Source organism: Lepisma saccharinum, chromosome 4 (genome assembly GCF_977018435.1).
Source record: "Lepisma saccharinum chromosome 4, izLepSacc3.1, whole genome shotgun sequence".
NCBI classification, from domain to species: Eukaryota; Metazoa; Arthropoda; class Insecta; order Zygentoma; family Lepismatidae; genus Lepisma; species Lepisma saccharinum.
The window spans coordinates 61,047,232-61,070,280 of NC_139232.1; the positions used below are offsets into that span (position 1 = coordinate 61,047,232).

Below are 23,049 nucleotides of genomic sequence, written 5' to 3' on the forward strand. Positions count from 1 at the left end.
TTTTCCGCAACAGCTGACCCCTTTTCTCCTGGCACTTCCATCATCTGCTGCATAGATTCCTCGTACAGTTTCATGGATGCTAGAAGGTCTTTTTTTTAAGTTCTGTAATTGTAATTGTCTCTGGGAATGCACCATAATGTGCAAAAATAAACTTGAATAGCACAGGAGTTTTTTCACTTCACGAATTGAAGCCGCTTCATTTTCTGGAAGAGCATCTATCACCTCACTGATTTTTTCAAGGTTGCTAGCATAATATGTAGCTGCTGATATCCAGGTTCCCCATCTGGTCAAGACTGGTTGCAGAGGTAAACTAAGCTCAGATGCAACTTCCTTAAATTTTCGGGTTCGAGAGGGAGATTTCAGAAATATCTTCTTTGTGTTTGAAATCAACCTGTCCACTTCAGCAGTCAATCATGCACAAGGAAATGTTAACCGAAAGGCAATATCCTAACTGAGCATGAAATACATTTTTCTCACACTTTTCTCCTTCAGCAATGTTGAAACATCCATGAGTTCAATATTACTTAAATAAGGCGAAAATTATTCACATAATAAACAAAAAAAATAAATGCCAACAACGTTTTTCTTGGGAAAAAAATAATTTATATACATATTTTTTTTCAAAAATGGTCAAATTTAATTGAAAAAGGCAAAAAAAATAGACAGTGGGGTCCCAAATAGGCAAAATGAAAAGGCTTCTAAAACATTCGAAATAACATGAGAAACGTATATCCGGAAAAATTTTATCAATATATGCAGTAGATAAAAAGAGGCATTTTGCCAAACTTCCGGGCTCTAATTATGAATTATGATTTATTTATTATTGTAATCTGAAATACGGGACATTGTCAATCATCCCACTACGAGTGCAGTACGCTCGGAGAGTGGTAGACTCGAACAAGTTTGAGCGAGCGAAAGTGGTTCCAGTGCAGCATTCTAATAGAAAGTATGTTTCAAACACGTTAGTCATTGATTTTTTTGGTACCAAACCGAGCAAATACCTCTGTGTGATATAAAAATCCTGAAGAACCTTAAAAATATATATAAAGACCTAAAAAAAAGGATCTAACAAACCTAAAATAGGATCTAACAAGCAAATAGGTTACTTTAGTTACTATAAAACTTCATCAGTTGTTACATTTTTTTTTAGTGAATGCTGAAGTAACTTATTTCTTACATACCTGCAAAGAAAAAAGTAGGTTAAAAACCTAAAATCTGCAGTCTAGAAATCAGATGGGTCCGAGGGCTTTGGCTTACAAAAAGAAACTTGTTTTCTCTCTCTCTCATGATTTTCACTTTTATACCCATCAAGATTGTAATGAAATTGCAAATTGTGGAAGTAATTTGCAGGCTGCTTACGAATGTCCTTCTTTGTGTGTGTATTCTTTAGCATGGACTTTTCTGCCAGGTATTTTTTTGCTAATCACGACTATGAGGGTGATTAGAAGAAATTAATGAAAAGACAATTGCAAAGAACACCAATACCAAATCCAGGGTTTGAAGCTGGTGGGAAGATTGAGTTGACAAATGAACATTCTCCGCTAATTTGACTGAGTATGTCAAATTGGTAAAACATCATCACCTAAGTTATTGATATGCTGTTATCTGATACCAGTTAATCGACCCTATACCTTTTCCATGTACTTCTGGTAATTGTGTTTCCAAAAATATTTGACTGTAAATTAAAGCAGATATTTTTAGTTTCCTATCTTCTTCTTCTTCTTCTTACATACACACACACACTCAAATTCTGAATTTACATGGTTCCTTTACGGAAGCAGTTGAGGGCTTTCCGATGGTAAAGTAGTAACAATGTCGCCTTGTAATCAAGGTGTCCCAGGTTTGATACCCAGTGAAGGCACATAGTGGTTTGGATTATACTTTAAACTAGATCCAGTCCCGATTAGCCTATCTGTGCATAAAGTAGACATAACAAAAAAAAACTGCAAAATGTTTGTGTGCTACTCCTTCTGTTATGGCAGCAGCAAATTACATTGTTCTTGAGAAGAAACTTCTTTAATTCTTACAATCTTGGTAGGAGAGAAAATGCAGGAGTTTTCTGAAAGAAGTAGCTAGCACGTTGCTTTATTTGAAGTATGTGAAAATCAGTGAAAGTAATGCCTGAATCACACGACTAGATTTCCTGGTGGATTTTCCAGTTGGACTTGGACTAGTTGTGTGATACTGGTTCATCTGCTAGTTTTCGCCTCGCATGATACTTGCTACCATACTTGTCGGTATACTTTTGTGCTCACAATGCATTGCTCAGAGCAGACAAGCTAAGAAGATAGACGACCGATTTGACAAATGTTGTAGGAGAATAGCTACTGCTGTTATTAAAAATTAAAATTAAAAGGAAACTATGGGCTAGAAATTGACTGGAAAAAATATGGTAATCAAGCTTTACTCAACAAGCTTTTCAATGAACTCTGGCATGTATATTCATGCATGATATTCACATCTGTTATTTTTCATTCATTGAGCTGTGAACGAAAACAACAAACACTCTGAAACCACAGACAAAAACTTTCTCTAGCCAAACTCAGATTATATTCATATGACCACACTTTCGCTCTGATTGGCTGTTCCACAGAATCTAGCAGAGAAAGCCGGTTGCAATTAGAACATGACATGTCCTTCCTGGGACCCCCTTGTGGTTGCGCCGAGATCGAAAGCAAGCTCATTTTTTCCACTAGACTTATGAACAGTGTTATTTTTAGTTGGGAGAAGTTTGCCCTTGCACATTGTGATTGTGCCGAACTGTTGTGTTGGTGCCGTATCTGTCTGTGATTAATACGAACACACAACTCGATGTGAAGTTTGACGTGACGTGTTTGGTTCACCATGGAATCGTGTGTATGTTTATCTGTGGAAATGAAAGGACATATCCCGTGAACAGTTTAATAATTTATGCTATTGTTTTTGCGTAATTTACGTTCCATTTGTGCTACAGATTTCGATTTATTTCTATATTTTAGTTGCTTTCAAAATCTTTGAGTGGCGTCAGACTGTTGAAGTACACAGTCCGACCTTGTATATATTAATCTTGTTGCTGACGTCATGTTATTAGTTTTTATAGTTTTCTGGTAAAGTTTTGAGTTATTTAAATAATGTTTTAATCACAAAATGCACTCTATAATTTTGTGCTGTTACTGTGTCTTTTGTGCATTTTGTTATTATATATTAATGTTTTTACACGCTTTTGCGTATAAAATAATTTCCGTTCTGATACTAGTTGTCTGTGGTGACAAAAATAGTATAAATACGAGCCAGTCGGCCCAGATTGTGAACCATTTTTCCATTTGCTCTTTGAAGTGTATAGATGTCTAATGTGCTTTGCTTAGATTATCCTTGGTGCTCGTTGGAGTGTGGCTCGTGTGGGGGACCTGTGTAGGGTGCAATACACCTTACGGACCTCTTGCTATACACAAGTTGTTGCACCCTGGCACTTGCTGAGGAGTTGGTAGTTGCTTATTTGCCATTTTGTGTGATTTTTTCAATGTTGATTTTTGTTATGTCCATGGTGTTGAGATTCCTTGGTGCTAGGTTCGTGTGGAGGACTAGTGTGGGGTGCAATACACCCTACGGCCCTCTCATTTGTACACAACTCGTTTTTGCCCTGGCACTTGTTGAGGGTCTCTGTGCAGACGAATTTGTTTGATTTGTTATTGTCTGGGCTCGAACCCTCAATCCTTGTTGATACTGTTGTCTCGGGGTGATATATTTGTGCATTTTTATTTTGTCAGTGCCATTGTATGTTCTTTTTGACTGACAGGGCAGTTTGAATTGGTTTATTGTTTTGTATATATTTGCCCTTGTAAACTTACGTACATTTTGCTTTTTTAAAAATAATAAATTTGTATTCGAAAATAAAGAAATAGGTTCCTGAATCTATATATTTCAAAAGTTAGTTCAGAGTTTGATTTACTGCAAATCTTGATATTTTCCCATGCTCTGAGAGGTGTCATTTGTATACCATTATAGAGTTTCATGCTGTTCATGTAGTGATATTACTGCTACTAATATTCTATTGTTGAACCTGGCACGACAGTGTCAATAATTTGGCATCCAAAGTGTGGGGCCACGAATACATTGTACAATAGTTACGTGAATCTTTTGTAACGCATTTTAGATTTGCAGATGACTTAGAACTTTTGATGTGCAACAATGGAAAAGAAATCATTAAGAAGTGGAAGCAAAGCTTCACATGTTGATGAAAACACTGTTCATGTGTTTTGCTGAGAGACTACATCAAAGCTTGACGATATATTTGCTTGCACTGATTGTCACAATACTTTTCATTTCAATTGTGCCAAGTTAAAAACACGAAAGGAAAGTAATTGTCCTGGGGAATTAAAATGTCTCACATGCAAAGAAAAACTTGTTGTTCCTGTTACTGCCGATTTGCTAGCATCTTTGCAGCGATGCTAGAGACAAATTCCAGTAACCTGGAAGCTAAAATGAAAGAAAATGCTAGCAACCTGGAAAGTAGAATCCAGGAGAAGATGGCAGAACATTCTAGTAACCTGGAAACTATGAGTTGTACAGAAAGTAATGCAAAAGTGGTCATAACCTCTTTATTAACTGATGGAGATTGTTCAAATTGCACATGTAGTTGGAGTGACTCTTCCTCTAAACAAACCAGCTACTCAACAGTCTCCATTTAAAGTGATGCATTTGCGTCATTGTTGAACCCAACTCTCGAATCCTCTTTGAAAAAAGTCTGGTGTGCACTGTCGTATCCACTATTTCACAGCCAATTTCACCCCGTCTGTGTCATCAAATCGTTGTCCATGAAGACTGTCCTTCATTGGACCAAACAAGTAGAAGTCAGAGGGCACCATATCTGTACTGTACGATGGATGGGGGACCACGGACCAGTCCAACTTGTCGATCACCTGATTTGTTACCAAAGAGGAATCTTCCACACTTCTCTCCTTCAACTCGGGTGTCAACTGCCAAGGTACCCACTTCGCACACACTTTCCGATACCCTAAGCTTTCCACCATCTTCTGTATGGCATTGTGACCACAGCTGTTCAGTTGTTTCGCAAGCTCACGGATTGTGAGACGTCTGTCTGCGCGAATCAACTCATCCACTCGCTGACGATTCATGTCAGTGGCCGCAGTTGATGATCTCCCACTGTGTGGTTTGTCTTCAATACTGGTTTCCATTTCTGAAAACTTCTTCATCCACCTGTGCACATTGTTTTTGTCAACGGTGTCATCTCTGTACACACATTCTGTAACCTTCTGTGGATGTCTGAGAGCCTGCACCCCTCCTTCGTCAAGAAGTCGATGACAGCACGTTGCTTCTACTTGGAATCCATTATTCACCTGAAATACCTATATAGAGGAAGAGTCTCACTCCAACTACATGTGCAATTTGAACGATCTACATAAGATAATAAGAGAGGTTATGACCACTTTTGCATTACTTTCGGTACGGCCCTCGAAGAATCCAGGAAAGGATTACAGAATGAAACTTATTGAGTGAAACAATTGTGTATGGCCCATGCTCCCGCTACTGTTTATTTGCTTGCAGATTTTGTTAAAGATACACAAGCAAGCAGAAGAGCAGGATGCTTGGTGAACTGCATGAAGGAGGGACATGTCCATCTAGTTGTCAAAACCAGTCTAGCAGCCAGCCAGCGCCAACTAGGATGTTCCTACTGGAAATCCAGTTCCGTGAGATTCAGTCTTTAGTGACAATTCTGTTTGAAGTTGGTGTAAAAAACTTGGAGCATTGGTGTAGAATGCCATAAACCACAATTCTCATTAAGTAATGTTATTGGCAGTTTGACAGGGAGTAATCCATTTCTATATTCTAAATTATGTGGATTGAAAAAAAAAAATGTTAAATTTCATAGAACTTTATTAACAACCAATACTTTTTCTATGCCAATAAATATTAAGTAAAAAAAAATGACAGAAGGCATTTCAGGAACACACATACACACAATTATTTACTTCCACAGTTTCTTGATAGACATATTCTTCTCTGAATCTTTCTGCATCACCTTTGCAACTGCCATTTCAAAGTCCTCTTGAGTCACATGTACGCGGCGCTCTCTCAGAGCATACATCCCAGCTTCCGTGCAGACACCCTATATAGAGAAAACAGGCATGCTGTTTAATGAATACTAGTAATGTTGGTTGATTTATTTGACATAGTTTAGTTGCACCTTGTCCTGCACCGTGCGGTCTAAGGTGTCACTTTATTTATTTTTTTGTCTGACAAGTGACAACACATTAAAAATGATAGTACACCATGGGAATTTATATTTTCTGGCCAAGATGCCATCTCTCTCTCCCCTTCAAAAATGCATTATCACCATCCATACTTATGTTCCTTACTTCATTTTGTTGATCTTTGCATTGCACTGAATTTGTCAAGTTTTGTCTGGAAGTATTCACACTCCTTTATCTTGGATAGGTAGAGACATGTGAAATAACATGCTGTAATGCTCATTTTTCATGTTTCTGAAAGGTGTGAGGTGCATTTTCCTACTCTTGTCATGAAATTATGTGAAATAGACTCTTAAACATGATATTTACAGTTACACTTTCAGAAGTTCGAATTATCCTCAGACTTATGCAATTCATGAAAAAATTATTAATTCTGCTGTAAATAATTATTATCAATTATAATTGAGTAGCAAAAATGGATGCCTTATCAGGGCCGGCGCTAGTCATTTTGCCACCCTGGGCAGTGGCAGCAGATGCCGCTCCCTTTCCACCCTTTATACAGGAATAAACTTCATACTTTGATAACTACATAAATGTTCTACTAGAATGGATATGTTTATTTTGTGTAATAAGTGCAGGTTTAAATCAAATTGGGATTATATTCACAATTTTAAAACCAAAATGTAATTTTATAAATAATTTTTGATACAAAATTTTATTTTATTCATCACTTTTGAACTCTAAATTCACTCTGTTTTTGTACTGAAATTTTGCTTTTTTATTTACCAAAAATATGTGCCTCCATTGATAGGTTATAGTCCATGGTGTCTACGAAAATAACAAATCCAAAATTCTTGACATATTTCTCGTTTCTCTTAACCTTTATTTATTTGACCCCTACTTAGACATAGTTGGAAATTAGCAATTAAGAAAATACATATTTAATAAAAAAAACATACCAAAAGGGCAGTTAAGATGAAAACTGAACCTGTCTTTAACAACAGAATTAGACTTGCTTTATGTATTAATACAGCCTGGACTGCATTTGGCAGACTAGTGAGGCTCTGGCGGCTGGACCAGCCAGTATAATCTTATGTGGGGCTCGTGTTGTCCCTCCATCCGTCTTATCTTACCACCATTCATCCTAGTCTTCGCGATTAGCCAAAGGGGCAGAAAAGTGAAGCAAAATAAACTAAATAAGTCAATCTGTCATTGTGATAGCAAAAATTCTTGACCAAAAGTATAGTTTATTGACTTCTTGACCTACTTGTTGATTTTTTTACTTTTCTTTGACTTTCATGACTGGTAGACACACTGTAATTTGTCCTAAGTTTACCGCAGCATTTCGTATATTGTTAGATAGAAAAAAAAATAATAACTGGCAACTATGAATCTGTGTTGTGCGATTTCTTAACTAAAAGATAAAATATTGCGAGGCGTCAACAGGAAAACGTTAGAGAGAAAAGTTGTTTTTTATCTTGATGGGCTCTCCAAAATGAGAACATTTTTCAGTATTGTATTGTGGATCCTTTGTAATAAATATCTTTACTACAAACTGAATTTTCATTTATCTTAATACTGCAAATTAAGAAAAAATTGATGTTCAAGAGATTGTGCTCCACACTTACACTCAAACAAGACATGAGGGGGGTTTCATTTGTTACCCAAGATACTTGAATTACTTAATACAATGAAATCTTGATTTTACATTTTTCAGAAGACTGTGGCTAAAGAATTTATGTGGTAAATGCATGATCTAGAAAATTTAATATTCTTCTTTATTGGGACTATTAATATAAAATAAATGTATATGCAGTGGAACCCTAATTTTACACATTTCCAAAAATTATGTATGTGTATTCCACAAAAACTGTCTAATATAAGAGATAAAGCTGGATGATTATGGTAAAGTAGAAGATGAATCACAATGTCTTCCCCACTAGATGAAAGATGATGATATAAATTGTCTGAATATCATTGTTCAATCGTTCCATTTCATATAAGGTATAAGATGCATTTATTTTGAGTTGCCAAAAGTACCAATGAGAATTTTAACACTAGAGTTAAAAATAGGATTTCTTAAATTACCCAGCAGCTATGATACACTAAGTTATAGAACAATATGCTGAAGGGAAACAGAATTCAGCTTTCAATCAATGAAAAAATTAATTTCTTGCAAAGCCCAACATACCTTCACTTCAGCACCAGATGCACCAGGCATCAATTCTGCTATTTTCCTCAAGTTAATTCCTCGAGTAAGGTTCATCTTCCTTGAGTGAATCTTCAAGATATCCAGACGAGCTGCTTCATTTGGTGGTGGGAATTCAATTTTTCTATCAATGCGGCCAGGACGAAGTAATGCAGGGTCAAGAATATCAATTCTATTTGTTGCCATAATGACCTGGAATAATCAAAAGGATTTTACTCTGTGTACACTGGACACCCTAGATGCCCCCCATAATATTCAAATAGAGATAAATTGCTGCATAAAACTCAAAGATAGGCAAGGAAGGAAGAAATAATGAGAGAAAAGTTGTTTTGTGTTTGGAAACAAAAATGTTACACAATAAAACTTGCAGGATATTACACAGGAATTTAAATAAAAACTAAAATCAATGAGCAGTAGGATATGTTAGAAGACACAGAGCTTTGTTGACTGTAAGTTCTTCAGGATGCCAGAGTGTGGAGGAAAATATACAACTTGACTTAAGTCACAAGCAAAAGTGTGTAATTCTAAATTTATCAACACAATATGTATAAGCAAGTTACATAATAATACAGATAGTACATGTCCTTTTCTCACGAAGGACAATATAAATGTTCAGCATACATAATAAAAACAAGACAATAGAGCTACGTTAGATACATAGAGTAAAAAGGTCTGGCGCACACCGATGACACAGATCAGGTCTGGTGAACATCTTTAGTCAGTATAGGATGGCTAAAATGGAGCGTTAAGCAATGTATAACATGTCTAGACTATACAAGTCAAAGAAACCATTCAAGATACACACACAAGGGCAACATCACTGTAACCCCACACCAACAATTAAGGAGCCATACTGACTCCACTGTGCCATTTCTTTTTCACTTACCTTGATATTCTTAGTGGCTTCAAAACCATCCAATTGATTCAACAGCTCTAACATAGTCCTCTGCACCTCAGAATCACCTCCGCTACCAGATTCAATACGTGACGAACCAATGGAGTCTATCTCGTCCATGAAGATAATGGATGGTGCATGCTCCCTAGATAAATAATTATTTTTTGTTTTGGTAAATATGCTTTTGATACTAGATTTTGTAAATATAATTTACTGAAAATAATATTGTCTTTGCTTAAAAAAAAATTCCATTGTTGTTGAAATGAGCTGGTATCTATCTTGATAGTTGATACAACTTGATATTTTGAAGAAGAAAGTGCTGGACTGATGCCGATGAATTAATATCAGCCAATACTGATACCAGCAAAAACATTTCTGCCATTTTAATGTGCACTTTTTCAAAACTTTTGCCATCTAAAACTGTAGTGTGTATTATGCAAATAATAATTTGGACAGGGAACATGAAACCACACATGTTTTCACTATGTCACTGCGTATAACATGTATATATGAACAGGCAAAAGTAAAAAAAAAAAAAATGCTCCCCTGTGCTTTGCACCATGCCATGAAGGAGTATAGGGAGTGTGGAGTTAGGAACTTATCAACAGGCACAAATACAAATTACCAGGTTGAAATTCTTTAGTAATAATAATTTTTTTAAAAAAAACAACTATAAAAGTGAAATGGCCATTTCCCATGAATTTTTCACTTTGTAACAGAACTTTTGCGACACGAAGGCAGAATTCAAGCATGTACGTCCCGTCATGGAATGTGTATCAGTGGTATTTTTTGCTCAAGAAATAATATAAAATAACTTCCTGAGTGTTGTAATTTCATAATGTATTTTTGATCTCACTTCCTTCGAGGACAAGGTGGTTTCAGAAGTGAAAGGTTTTGCAGAGGGGGGGGGGGGGGAGGTAGTGTGGGTTCGTGACTGACTCATTGTATACACAAGAGGACAATATTCTCCTCTTGGTCCACAAAGTAACAGGTGACTCATTGAATAGGTATGATGTCATTTGCTCTTGATCGGCATAGCAACAGCTTTACAACCTACAACTAAGAAAGCCATTTCTTGAACCTGAATTGTACTGCACATTACATACGAGATGTAATTGTGGCTTGTTTCCATCAAAAACCAGGGTGCACATTATACACACACGCACACTATACATGCGTAAATATGGTCTTGAAAACCATGCAAAATTTAAAGTTTCCATTTATTTTACACCAGTATTGTATGAAAAACTGGATTTTGTGATTACATCACAAACATTTGAATATTGTGATGTAAAGTTTTTAATATTTAAAAGCAATACTCTTGGCAAAGTGATGGACAAACTGGAGTGCAATATTTACACACTAATGTTAATCAATATTTTGAACAACTGGTAAGAGTATTGCCATTGGTTATGCTCAGTGCTACAAGAAAATAAAGTGTGTTCCAGAACTCCTACTCACAAAATTGATGCATTGTATATCAAAAGACACACAATTTGTATTAACAAAAATGAGTAGGCACTCAAGAAACGAGCATATAATCCATTTTGGTATGAATCAAGCCCTCCCTCACATAATTTCTAACCTAGTAATTTCATAGATACATCACTTTTTTTATGACCTTGCAGAATAGGTATATGTATATAAGCACAAGCTGAGTTTCTGAGAACATGCTCCATTTTAATATGCAGTCCTGCAGGATTCTAAAAAGCTTATGAAATGTGCTTCTGTATCACCAAAAATTGTTTATTTTCATTCCATTAATTTCAGTGACAATGGTCACCATACACATCGGGACTACTTGTTAACGCACTTGGCAGACTTTAATGCATCAAGTTCCCATAATATGAATGCTCTACTTTTTATTATCAATGAAGCAGGCACGCACTAATGAGGAGGAAATGCTCCCTGCACAAGCAGGTTCTTTGCCCTTTATTCATATGAAATGGAGTAGTTGCTCCACTAAATTTATACAACCCATTATACATATAGGAGCCACGCTGGTCTAGTCAGTGGGGCATCTGACTGCCACATGGGAGACCCAGGTTTAATTCACAGGGTGGGTGATCTAAGGTCGGAATTTTTCCAGCATTATCCCCCTCATAAAGCAGCTCTGGGGCTCACCCAGCCTCAATTAACCTTTCGTGTCCCAAACGTCTCGATCGAGATACCCAAATGTAACCCTCACGGTCCCAAGCATCTCGATCGAGATGCTGTGTCAAGGTCGTAGTTTTTACGTTATAACTTTTCTATTTTTGGCTAGAATTTCGATTTTTTTTATATATATTGTTCCTAACACATGTATTTAACAGAAATGTTTCTTGCACCTTTTTTCTTCTTCATGAAAATGGAGGGGAAAAGGCAGGAAAAGGGACTTCTCTTTTGCGTCTCTTTTCAAGGGAAAATTTTTGCCGACAAAGGAAGACGGGATTTGTTGTTCTAAAGCAATGCTTTTCACTCCCGCCTGTTAACTGCATTCGAAGGAAGCTTGTTTATCAGTATCCGATGTCAAAATGAAAGTTTTCCGTGAGGGCACAAGCAGGGGTGGGGGTGGGGGAAGACTCGTTGTTGAATCTGGGTTGTGAGAACGGAATTTCGAAGAGCGCTGAAGGAAACCTTTGTTTTTTAGCACAAGTGTCCACAAGTTGCAACACGGGTTACCCTGCATTATCTAAAAATAGAATTTCAAGCAGCTGCAAGAATCGGCGCTCATTTTTCACTGCGTTCTAGCTTTTCATCCGTGAATGTTGTGCGTAGGTGTCGTTTTGTGCCCAAGTGCGAAGACATTTTTTGGGTGAAGTGACAATTTTTTTAAATCATTTCTGGGGGTTTTCTCCCTTCCCCCTCCATATATACGCCAAATTTGCATAAATTTTGCATTTTGCCATTCTTTTTTTCGGGGGGTGGGGGGAAACACCATTTTTTTTAAGAAAAGTATTTTTGAGGAGATTTCCCCCCTTTCCCCCTCCATATGTACGCCGAATGTGCATAAATTATATATCGTCTGAATCTGTGATTCATTCTGCGTACAACGGTATATCTTTCATATCTATAGGGCATTTAGTTTCTGAGCTATAGTCATTTCAATGTAACTCTGCAGTTCGCTCAATTCCAAAGCTTGAGACAGTGGCGTACAAGCCTTTCGTTTCAGGGGTACAACTCGCTTAATATTGGTCATATGACAAAAATGAAAATATTTTTCTGTTTCTTACATGCCAGCGATAATTTCAATGTGCATTTTGAACTTTTCATATCCTTCTTTTCAGGGGGGGCAGGGGAGAAACCCCTTATTTTCTTTAAAAAAAATGTATTTTTTCAGGGGATTTTCCCCCTTTCCCACTCCATATGTACGCCGAATGTGCATAAATTATATATCATCTGAATCTGTGATTCATTCTGCGTACAACGGTATATCGTTCATATCTCCAGGGCAAATAGTCTCTGAGCTAAAGCCATTTCAAGGTACCACTGCATTTTGAAGCTTGAATTAGTGGCATGCCGACCATTCCTTTTGGGGGTACGCGACGCCAAGGGTCCCAGTTTCGAATCCCGGTCGGGCTTGGTTGTTTGTGAATGTCCATTCATCAATTTCATCATTTCATCACTCATCCCCATCTTCGCAAATTAGCCGAGAGGCACAAAACGCGAAGTAAAATAAACTAAATCAAATCAAATCAAACCAAACCTTTTGGGGGTACAACTCACGTTACATTGGTCATATGATAATAATGCAAATATTTATGTGTTCCTTACATGTCAGCGATCATTTCCATGTGCATGTCGACACTGTCATGTATTTTTTTCTTGCGGTGGGGGAGGGGGGACCCCATTTTTTCCCCCGAAATTTTGGAATTTTGAGAGTTAGCCCCCTCCCCACCGCCACATATACGCCGAATTTGCTTAAATTTCATCTAGTCTGAATCTCTGGTTCATTCCGCGTACAACGGTATATCACTCATTTCTCTAGGGCAATTAGCCTCCGATCTACACTCATTTAATTGAAACTCTGCATTTTGCTCAAAATCGGCTCGGGACCAAGGGGGTTACATGTGAAAATGGCCTTGGGACTCAAAAGGTTAAATGGGTGCCTTGGAAAAGGGGGGGGGGGTAAAGGTGGCTGGAATGTATTGCTGATATCGCATCGCCTCCAAAATGGCTGACATCGAAGAATATGTGGAGCTCTACCCCCCCCCCCCTTATATGCCCCATGGCATGGTGCAAAGTGCACGGGGAATTTTACCTTTACCTACCAATATACATGTGTGATAGGGAGGATTTTACCATCTGCCAAAGTAAATACTATGGCCCCCTAAGCCCAAGATCTAATCAAGTCAGGCCACTTTATACACATTTAGTTCAATATACATGCAAGTGTTACTAAGGTATCTTACCTGGCCATTACAAACAATTCTCTGACCATTCTTGAGCCTTCCCCAATAAACTTTTGCACCAGTTCTGATCCAGAAACTCGGATAAACGTACATTCTGTGTGATGAGCAACTGCTCGGGCCAAGAGAGTTTTACCTATTAAGGAAGAAATAATTGCATATAACAACAGAGGTTCATAGATCTTTCAGAAATCCAATAACAGGAAATTGCTAAACATCAGTTGCGCAATTTAATCAGTGCAATTTAATCATTAGAAAGTATCAGTTGCAATTTAATCATTAATATGTAACTTAAAGTGGCTTGCGCTTTACTGGAAAAATTACACTAGCCAACACACTTTTGGTAGAAGTTTGGGAAATAGCCCATTGTTATTGTGTTCCACCCCCCCTAATGTTTGAATACAGTAAAACATTTTCCAACATGTACAGTTTTATTTATATTTAGGGATGGGACCGATTAATCGGTACTCTATCAGTATCGGCCGATATAGACATATCGGTGTATCGGTTTATCGGTAAAATTACCGATTATTTTACCGATCTGATATATCGATAAATATCTGATAATTTAGTGCAAAATTCTAACATTTTGTTGTAATTTTTATGGATAATCTCCATGCCCTTCTTTCTAAAAAGATAAATGTCTAAATATTCAACTTCTTTTGCACTGCAGTCACCTTGAAACACGCATTTATTAAGGAGATCAATGATCATTTCAGGTTCCTCAAGGACCATTTCTAATTTTATATCGGATCGGTAGAATATCGGTTATCGGTATCGGTAAATTTTATATCGGTACTTTATCGGTATCGGCCAAAATTTCATATCGGTCCATCCCTATTTATATTACATTTAGAAATTAGGAAAATGCTACTCTTTTATGTAGCATACGTAAGCACATAGTACGTAAAAGTATTCTGCAACTGTTGTTTATATTATTTTGTTTTTTCCCCCAAGTAAAGAAACTGTTCAAAGAAATGCATTAGAATCAATAACATGCCAGTGCTGACATTATTGACCTTGAAAATAACAATCAATAGAATATTTGGTGAGAAAAACTAAACACTATAATGACTGTTTTTTTGTATGCCAGATATGTCTGGGTATTCCAGGGTAAATTAAAAATTACCGCATCACACAGTGCAATGTACAGTAGTTAATAACTAAAAGCGGAAAACAAATACCTGTTCCAGGTGGGCCATACAGCAAAACTCCCTTTGGCTGAGCAATTCCCAAGGCATCAAAGAGTTCTGGGTGTTTCACAGGAAGCTCAATCACTTCTTTTATTTCTTTGATCTGCTTGTCCAGACCTCCAACCATTTCATATGTGCTGTCTGGAACCTTCTCCACCATCATTAAAGATACCAATGGATCGACCTACCAATAAACATTTGCCAATTGAATCATACAATGTTTTTAGTAGACACTAGCATTTTTAAAACGTGCATTTAGGGATCAGCTTTAAAAGAAATAAACATATTACAAAAATGTTACACTGCACAACTCACCAACTGATATGCCACGCAAATAAATTTTATGTGTTTCAATAAACTCAAAACATATTTTGTCCTCCTAGTGTTGTTCAAAGATACAAAGTCTTAGAACTGTCATCCGAACGAGGAAAGTTATCAAAGGAATGAATCTCAGTAGTCAAAGCAAAGTTACCTACTTGAAGAAGTGTAGTGAAAACAGCTCCTCCTCCACCCCTAAAAGAGAGCAATAGACGTTCATTTTTTCTTCATAATTTATACTTTAAACACGACAGGACGTTGCCTACTGTTTCATAAATGTATTATAAAGTAAATCAAACATGATGGACTGAAAACTCAAGAAATCAAAATAGAAGTGAAATTATCGTTGGAGTGTTAGATTTATTGATGTTTATAATTTTGTCTTTAGGTTAGGACTATTAGGTTTGGTGTAGCAACTTTCGATGTTTTTGTACAGATACAAATGCTATGTATCATGGTGTAATCTTTTGCACGTGTTCTTTAGCTATTTGTGCATACAACCGGGTTTGACTAATAGAGAGCTCCAAAAGTACTCCAAGATGCCATGTTTTTACTTACGTTGGTATCAAATCTCTGCATTATTTGGTTTTCCGCATGCTGGAACCAATTTTATATTACATAAAACACTGAAATCTGTCAATTAAAAAAAACAATAATTCTCGAGGGGTACAGTGGGTAAACGGACCCAAGCTTTCCTATCTGTCACATTACCATATTTACTCATGTATAATGCGCACTTTTTCCCAAAATGTTTGCTCCCAAAAACTGGGATGCGTACTATGCACGGAATAATTTGGACAGCCAAGATGAAACCGTACAGGATCATTCCATGATTTTGTGACACTTTCATTGCTTTTTTCATGTTTACGGAACCCTATCATGCTATTTATCGTTGTAAAGCTTAAATCCTGCAGTTTCTGAATATGGTAACAGTATTACATTCAATGCGGTTGAAATAATTTCATCACAAAATGAAGGAATGTTCTGATTTTTATGGTACTTTGGATGAAAGAAAAGATAAGAAAAAAGAAAATAACAATTAAAATGTATTACTGGCCAAATAAAACTGAAATTACCAAATGTTTATAAATATTCGAAGGTTGCAATTTTTTTACAAAATTTTTCAAACAAACAATACTTCTTTTTCAACACTGAATCCAAATATGTAAAACAAATGGGGGTGTTCCATTTTGAATTTCACATTTAGCTCCCCCCCCAAGGGGTGGGCAGCGGCGACTAAATTTTTGTGGCATTGACTTTCCCCCTCAATAGTATCAAACTTTTTTTCTGTGCAATTTTTCGATTGGATGCCTTCTGCATGCAATATTCCATACTATCATTATAAATGGACCACCCGGTATATGAGATATAATTGTTTGTCACTTTTCCCCATCAAAAACTAGGGTGCGCATTACACACGTAAATACGGTACTTTACATGGCAAATTATTGCTCACAAGACAATTATCAAAGTAATTTGCCATAAAGAACAAATATGCAAAAGTCTTACGGCACCTATCTTCTTTGCCAGTATTAATTTCCTATCTTTTGAGTAAAGTGAGAGCATGTTCTTACCTTGTTTGGTAGGATTTTGTGTAGTGTATAGCTCTCATTACGAAGAGCAACCCTTGAATTGGGTGTCACGTCATTTATGTCAATATTTTTATCTAAATCCACTACAAATTTTCCTTCAGGGTGCACTTTGACCAGCACCTTCTTCTTGTCCATTGGCTTCACAACCTCTCCAACATAAGAACCTTGTTCTTGTAACAGCTGAAGCTCTTCACGCAACATACGAACTGTAAATCAGTAAAAAAAATATGAACTGTAAATAAATCAGTAAAAAAAAAAAAAAGTTATGGTATGAACAAAGATAAACAACAGATTTACTTCAAAGAAATGTCAGCAATTAAATGGTATGCACACTTGAAGATACATTATTTTCAAAAAAGAAATACTCAACCATATAATTCATGAATTCTTGGTACCTTTCGAATTTCAGGCCAATTGCAGCTATCAAGCAAATTCATCTAACAGACCAATGAAAATGAATAACATAACTGGTAATAACATCCCACAGTTGACATAATGAACAAAATGATGGACACACACAATCTAAACAACTACTCAGAAATGAGTCTTGCTTTTCTGTGCTTCACACATGAGGGGAAAAAGATCTGCGAGGTCTTACACATTTATATCTTAAAAATATAACAAAGATCATGCAGGAAAATCACTACAATAAAGTTGGAATTACCTTTGGCATTAAGTTCATTCCGTTGAGCCTGAAGTCTTCTCAAATTCTGACTCTTTTCTGCTACAACAAGTTGAAGTTCTTCAATCTTTGTAATGTAATATTGCTTGAATCCTTCACCCCTATTACCTTTATCATCAACCTCCATCTGAAATGAAAAAGTTTTATATTCCAGCCAGACTACAAATATTGTCTTACATTTACACTAGTTCATTTAAAAGATGTAAATGACTATTATTAATTGGCAAAATTTTCATTTTTAAAATTTCATATTTTTTTACGAAGAATACAACAGATTTATGCAAATCTTTTTGGCCAGTAACAAACATACTGGGTTAAATAAGTACATTTTCCTTTTAGTTTTTTTTTTTTACATTAAAAAAGCTTGGTACATTTTGCCTCAGTGACCCAAGTTCATTATGTATTATCGTGATTTCTTCATGCTACGAATGCAATTTTAACATGGTTCGATTTTGATTTACTTCTGTTAGCATATACTGTGGAGTTTTAGCGATTACTTCAGATTTTGTTCAATATTTGCATTCGTAGTTAAGTTAGGCAGGTCAGGTTTGGTTCTCTTAGCATTAAAATAAAGTCGCTAAATGCATTCTACTTAGGTTCCAATTTACTTCTACATTAATTCCCACTACGATACTTACAGTCGCTTGTCAATGTAAAATACATTGTCCATGGAAAGCATGCATGCTTAAGGTAATTTTTAAGTTGTTTTTTTCAACATAAGTAACTTTTTTCTAAATTCAAACAGTGACCATTACTTTAAGGAAGGTTCAAATTTCATGTGACAATGGTTGCCAAAAATCTAGTAAACTAATAATCTTCCTGCTAGAATTTGAAAAAAAATAATAAAACAATCAGAACAGTTACTGCTTCAGTTACACACTACTGCTTTTCACATTAGTGAATCAGTTTAGTTAATTAATTATGCAAGCAAAGACTAGGAATCAAATTGTCAAAGAAAGGAATTTGATTCTGTGAATCATAAAATGAACAAACAATGTCAAGAGCACGAACCTTGATCTGCTTAACCTATGTAGAGTTATTACCGTAATTACAAATACTTCAACTCATAATAATACTTAAGTTCCTCTTATTTACATCTTACGTAATGTTAAGGTGGTAAGGTTTGTACTCTCAGCATCCTTTTTTAACCCTGAAGTAGGCACGTGGGGTTAAATTTGACCCCAGGTACGAATTTTTTAATACCCACACACTTGTTGGTTGACCACACTGCTAGCTTTTTTAGTACCTTCCTAAAACAGTCTGATTCAAACGTGAACGTTATTTCCTTTAGTGTAAATAACTACAGCAAGGTGAAGCTGTCCCAAAGTTACCCCACGTACCTTGTAACATATGTGATTTTTTGTTGTTCATTTTTTTTAAACTTTGGCTTACTGTGGTTTTTGAGTGAAATATTTTAGCAGCTTTTACTTGCTCAGGGGGTGTGTGTGATTAAATTTTAAAGTGGATGTTTCTATAATTTCAGAAATAGTTAAAAAAAAAAACATGTAGTACAAAGACAGCATGAGCGTGTACGGTGGATGTTGGAGGACGTTTCATTTGAGTGACACTAGTTCATCTGAAAGGTTTTGAAATGAAGAATTCATTCAACAAGCAAATCATGATGATCATGTATGTGAGTCAGAACATGATACTAATTCTGAGACAAGTAAAGATGATCCCAAGGGAATAATATCCCAGAAAAAGATGGAAATTATTTCCTTGGAAAAGATGAGTTAATTCGATAGAAAAAAGTTGGCCGTTCACGTCCAAATGTTCGCACAAGAAGACTGAATATTTTTTATGCCTTCCAGGATAATGTGGAGTTCCAAACAAATGCTAAATCTCCTACCGAGACGATTACAGATTACACTACTGTGAGGATAATTGTAGAAATTATCAATAGGTACATAGATATAATACTGAGAGAATTTGAAAGGGAAAGAGATGCCAAATTGACCATTGAAGCAGAAGTTAATAATAATAATAATAAAAAAAGAACAACTTTATGCAACATAATACATGAAGTAGGAGAATAATATGGTACTAATTTACTATTCCCCGAACAGATTTCTTCATTTTTACAGAAGAAACTACTTACAGTAATAAGTTCCTGTAACATTGTCTAACATCTGGAAGGTGTTTTCTGTGATGTGGGAATGTATCATTGCGGAAATTCACGTTCTTTGTTGAAAATTAATTCTCTGATGGACAATAGACTTTGGTGTGTATACTTTGGTAGATCATCATGCGTCGTGCTTGTGTTTTGTTGATGTTCATTGGGATGCAGTGTTGCAACCTTCAGTGTTTCCAACCAAAAATAGAAACAAGACGTGTTGTGGATGCATGGTGAAATTCATACCGGGAGCCCCACGAACCATTGACAGATAGCCGCAAAAACCATTCACGCATAGCCCCACAAACCATTTCCGGCAAGGTTAGGTTAGGTTAAGTTAGGTAAGCATAGTAAAAATTTTGTTTGTAAAACAATGCAAAAAAGTATATAAAAAAATTCAACTTAGTATTTTTTCGGTTTCGAAGGTTGAAACACTGCATAGCTGATGAAAATCGACAAAACACAAGCATGACGCGTGATGAGGCACGAAGGTGTACGTGCCATATTGTGTTTTCAGCAAGAGAAAACTTCAAGAAAGAAGTACTCGTAATGTGACAAATTGTAATTACTTTCATCAAAAAAACGTGAATACACCTTAAACAATATTCCGCAAAGCAGATAGGTAAGTATGAATGTTAAAAATGACGAAACGAAGAAGTTATAGGTGTTCGGGGAATAGTAAATTTTTACCTGAATATTTCGTGTTTCGAATAGTTCGTACTTACCAATTGTGTGTTGCGGAACATAGTTCAAGGTGCCATTATGCTTTTTACACAAAAAGAAACACAGTTTTTCACATACAGAGTGATTTTTTATTCGTTTATTCGCTTCCGTAACACACAATATGGCGGGCACATCATGACTCACATTGTGGGTATGCAGTGTTTCCAACATTCTTCACCAAAAAAATACATACTATTGTGTTCGTCACGTGTGCAAATTGTACATTATGCACGGGTAGCTGACGGATAGCCTCACGAACCATTTCCGATAAGGTTAGGTTAGGCAAGCATAGTTCAAAAAAAGGGGTTGGAAACACTGACAGGGGCTTACATCATCAAACATATGCAGCATCTGGTTCTCGTAGGGCAAGCAAGTGAAAGCAATGGCAATTGTGCGTTGGTGAGATCTCTCTTGAAAAATACATGATTTCCAGTTGAAATATATTATACGATGAAAGAAAATACCTCGACGAGCATTGTAAACCTTGGAGAAACTCATTTCCAGCAGTTTATGCCATACCACTTATTTGAAGACAGTGGTAGACTAGTATATGTAGACAATTTTTTTCAAGCCCTTCACTTTTTGAACATTTATTCTTGAAAGGAATTGGTGCATGTGGAACAGTGAGTTCTAATAGAAAAGAACTACCCCTTGAAATGAGGAATATAAAAATGAAGAAAGGTGACAGCCCTAAATTTTGGTACAGTAGTTGACAAAAAAATGTTGGCTTGTGCCTGGCAAGATATAGGTCGAGTAAATATGCTTTCTATGGTCCACACTTCTGAATGTCAACTGGTTAGGAAAAGAACTAAGAAATCACCTACAGGATATGAAACTGTCATGAAACCACAGCTGGTTGTCAATTATAATCACTACATGAATGAAGTGGACAAATTTGACCAGTTATTCACCAATTACAGTTATTCTCACAAAAAAAGTAAATGGTATCAATTTTTATGGTACTTCTCTATTGAGGTGGCTCTGGTAAATGGAAGAATTAAGTTCAATCATGGTAACAAGAAGAATATGACAGCAAGTGAATACAGGCATGCAGTTGTAGATGAACTTTTGCAGAACTATTCCCGTCGAGCTCCAAAAAAAATGGGTCGTAGATTCTCTGATGTCATTCCTACAGCAAAACTGACTGAGATATATTTCATTGAAATGAAGGCTGATAAAAAGCATAAGCCTAACTGAGTAGTTTGCTCAATTTTGCCAGCGCTGTGTGTGAAAAAAAGGGGAAGGAGACATGCAAGAGGAAACAAACCATATACTGTTGCAAGAACTGTCCAGGAAATATCCCTTTGTGTCCTTTTCCGTGTTTTGAGATTACCACAGACAAAATAAAAGGCTTCAAAGCTAGTTGTCAGTGCTAGACTGTAACATTTGCATCATTTTTTCATTAAAATCTACCTTACAATGTACTTATATAGAAAACTGATTTACTTTTGTAGAAGTAGTATACGCAGTAGGGTTCTAGAATAATTATTTAGAATTGTGAATTCTCAAAAAAACTACGCAGCAAAGGCCACATTAGCTTGAAAAAGTCCGCAGCGAAAGAGTTCAACTGGAAATGTAGTGCACGTCTAGTGGAAAACTGGGGGATGATCATGAAAGTGTCAAAATTTTCATATTTTGTATTTAGATAATAGAAGTTTTTCCTGACAGGCTCATGTATATTTGACACCCTGTTAGTGCATAGTGTGTTTGTGTGGATCCTCTGCCACTTGGCCAATTTCACTCCTGTAATTACATAACAAACCAAGTATATCTTTAGGGTGCCAAGTTAATAACGTTGTTTGGAGGGCTAGCTTCCAACATGTGAACAGACGATCTCAATTAATTTATAGTGCTGAGCTATCTGATAGTCCGTAAATCCATCAAATTTTGCCTGGTATTTGTGGCTGGAGGAAATGTGGCGTTCTTCACATACCTTAGTCTCAGAGATGTCGATATGACACAGATGAACACGAGAGATATAGTTTTCCATATTAATGCACTAAAGATATGTGGGATACTTAGTACCTTTATATCATTTTTTGGGGCAGGGAGGGAGGGATAGAAACGAACCTCAAAGTTGCCCATCAATAAGATCTCCGGGTTCGAGCCTGGAGCCGACCACAGTTGTTCCTTTGTGAATAAGTCATTTCAACTAATCATCATTCATCCTCATAGCATGATAAGTAAAAAAGGGGCGTAAAAGCGATGTAACAAGAAAAATACAATCCTAATGGCGAAATTAGCAAAAAAAGAGGCATGAAAGCGATATAACAAGAAATATAGCATATTGGAGGATGCACGTCAAACGAGTGGGTATTGGTTTAGTGCATTTTGAAACTATCCATCGTAACTTACCTCGTTGTTATGAGTCATAATGATAATTTCTAGTTGCAGACTTTAACATGCACTTCGAATTACAAATAAATCGACCAGAAAAACACCACTTTAGCGAAGCGATGACCTTGCCGTTTTTCACTTGTTCTTGCTCAAGTTCGCTAGCGCGTTCACTTCTTGTGACTTCTTCTTCTAACGTTAATTACGGATGTTCCCTGTGAAAATTATTCTTGCAGTGTGTGTGTGAGCATTGTGAGATTCTGAAAAACCTATTCAGAAACGTCTTCAAAAATGACACTGTCGGAAAATTCCAAATATTTTCCGTCCCGAACGTCGGAATTATTTTTTACCCCCGCAAAATCATCAAATCAGCTAGTTGGCAACGTTGACAAAATGACCACAAAAATCGTCGTA

General features: G+C 36.4%; 2 protein-coding genes across 2 annotated transcripts in view; one reads left to right on the top strand and one right to left on the bottom strand.

The window, feature by feature from the left end:
- Positions 1-5,861: 5,861 nt before the first annotated feature.
- Positions 5,862-22,794, bottom strand: Rpt6 (26S proteasome regulatory subunit Rpt6). The gene is made up of 8 exons (XM_083120574.1): positions 22,657-22,794; positions 17,448-17,592; positions 16,766-16,989; positions 14,865-15,057; positions 13,684-13,816; positions 9,284-9,437; positions 8,380-8,589; positions 5,862-6,106 (listed from the first exon to the last, which is right to left on the bottom strand). The coding sequence occupies exons 1-8, from the start codon at positions 22,672-22,674 to the stop codon at positions 5,966-5,968; spliced, it is 1,218 nt and encodes a 405-aa protein (XP_082976700.1). The 5' UTR covers positions 22,675-22,794; the 3' UTR covers positions 5,862-5,965.
- LOC145986500 (coenzyme Q-binding protein COQ10 homolog A, mitochondrial) overlaps positions 6,143-23,049 on the top strand; it is a 169,836-nt gene continuing 152,929 nt past the window's right edge. The window contains exon 1 of the mRNA XM_083120580.1: positions 6,143-6,154. The gene's annotated coding sequence lies outside the window, so the exon portion shown is untranslated. The remainder of the gene's footprint in view (positions 6,155-23,049) is intronic.

What these genes read in the sequence shown, in the direction of transcription:
- Rpt6 (XM_083120574.1), bottom strand. An exon ending in GTATGGCCCACCTGGAACAG is followed by an intron (nt 13,817 to 14,864) that starts GTATTTGTTTTC and finishes CTTCCTTAATAG; the next exon opens with GTAAAACTCTCTTGGCCCGA. An exon ending in GAATTGTTTGTAATGGCCAG is followed by an intron (nt 9,438 to 13,683) that starts GTAAGATACCTT and finishes TTATTTATCTAG; the next exon opens with GGAGCATGCACCATCCATTA.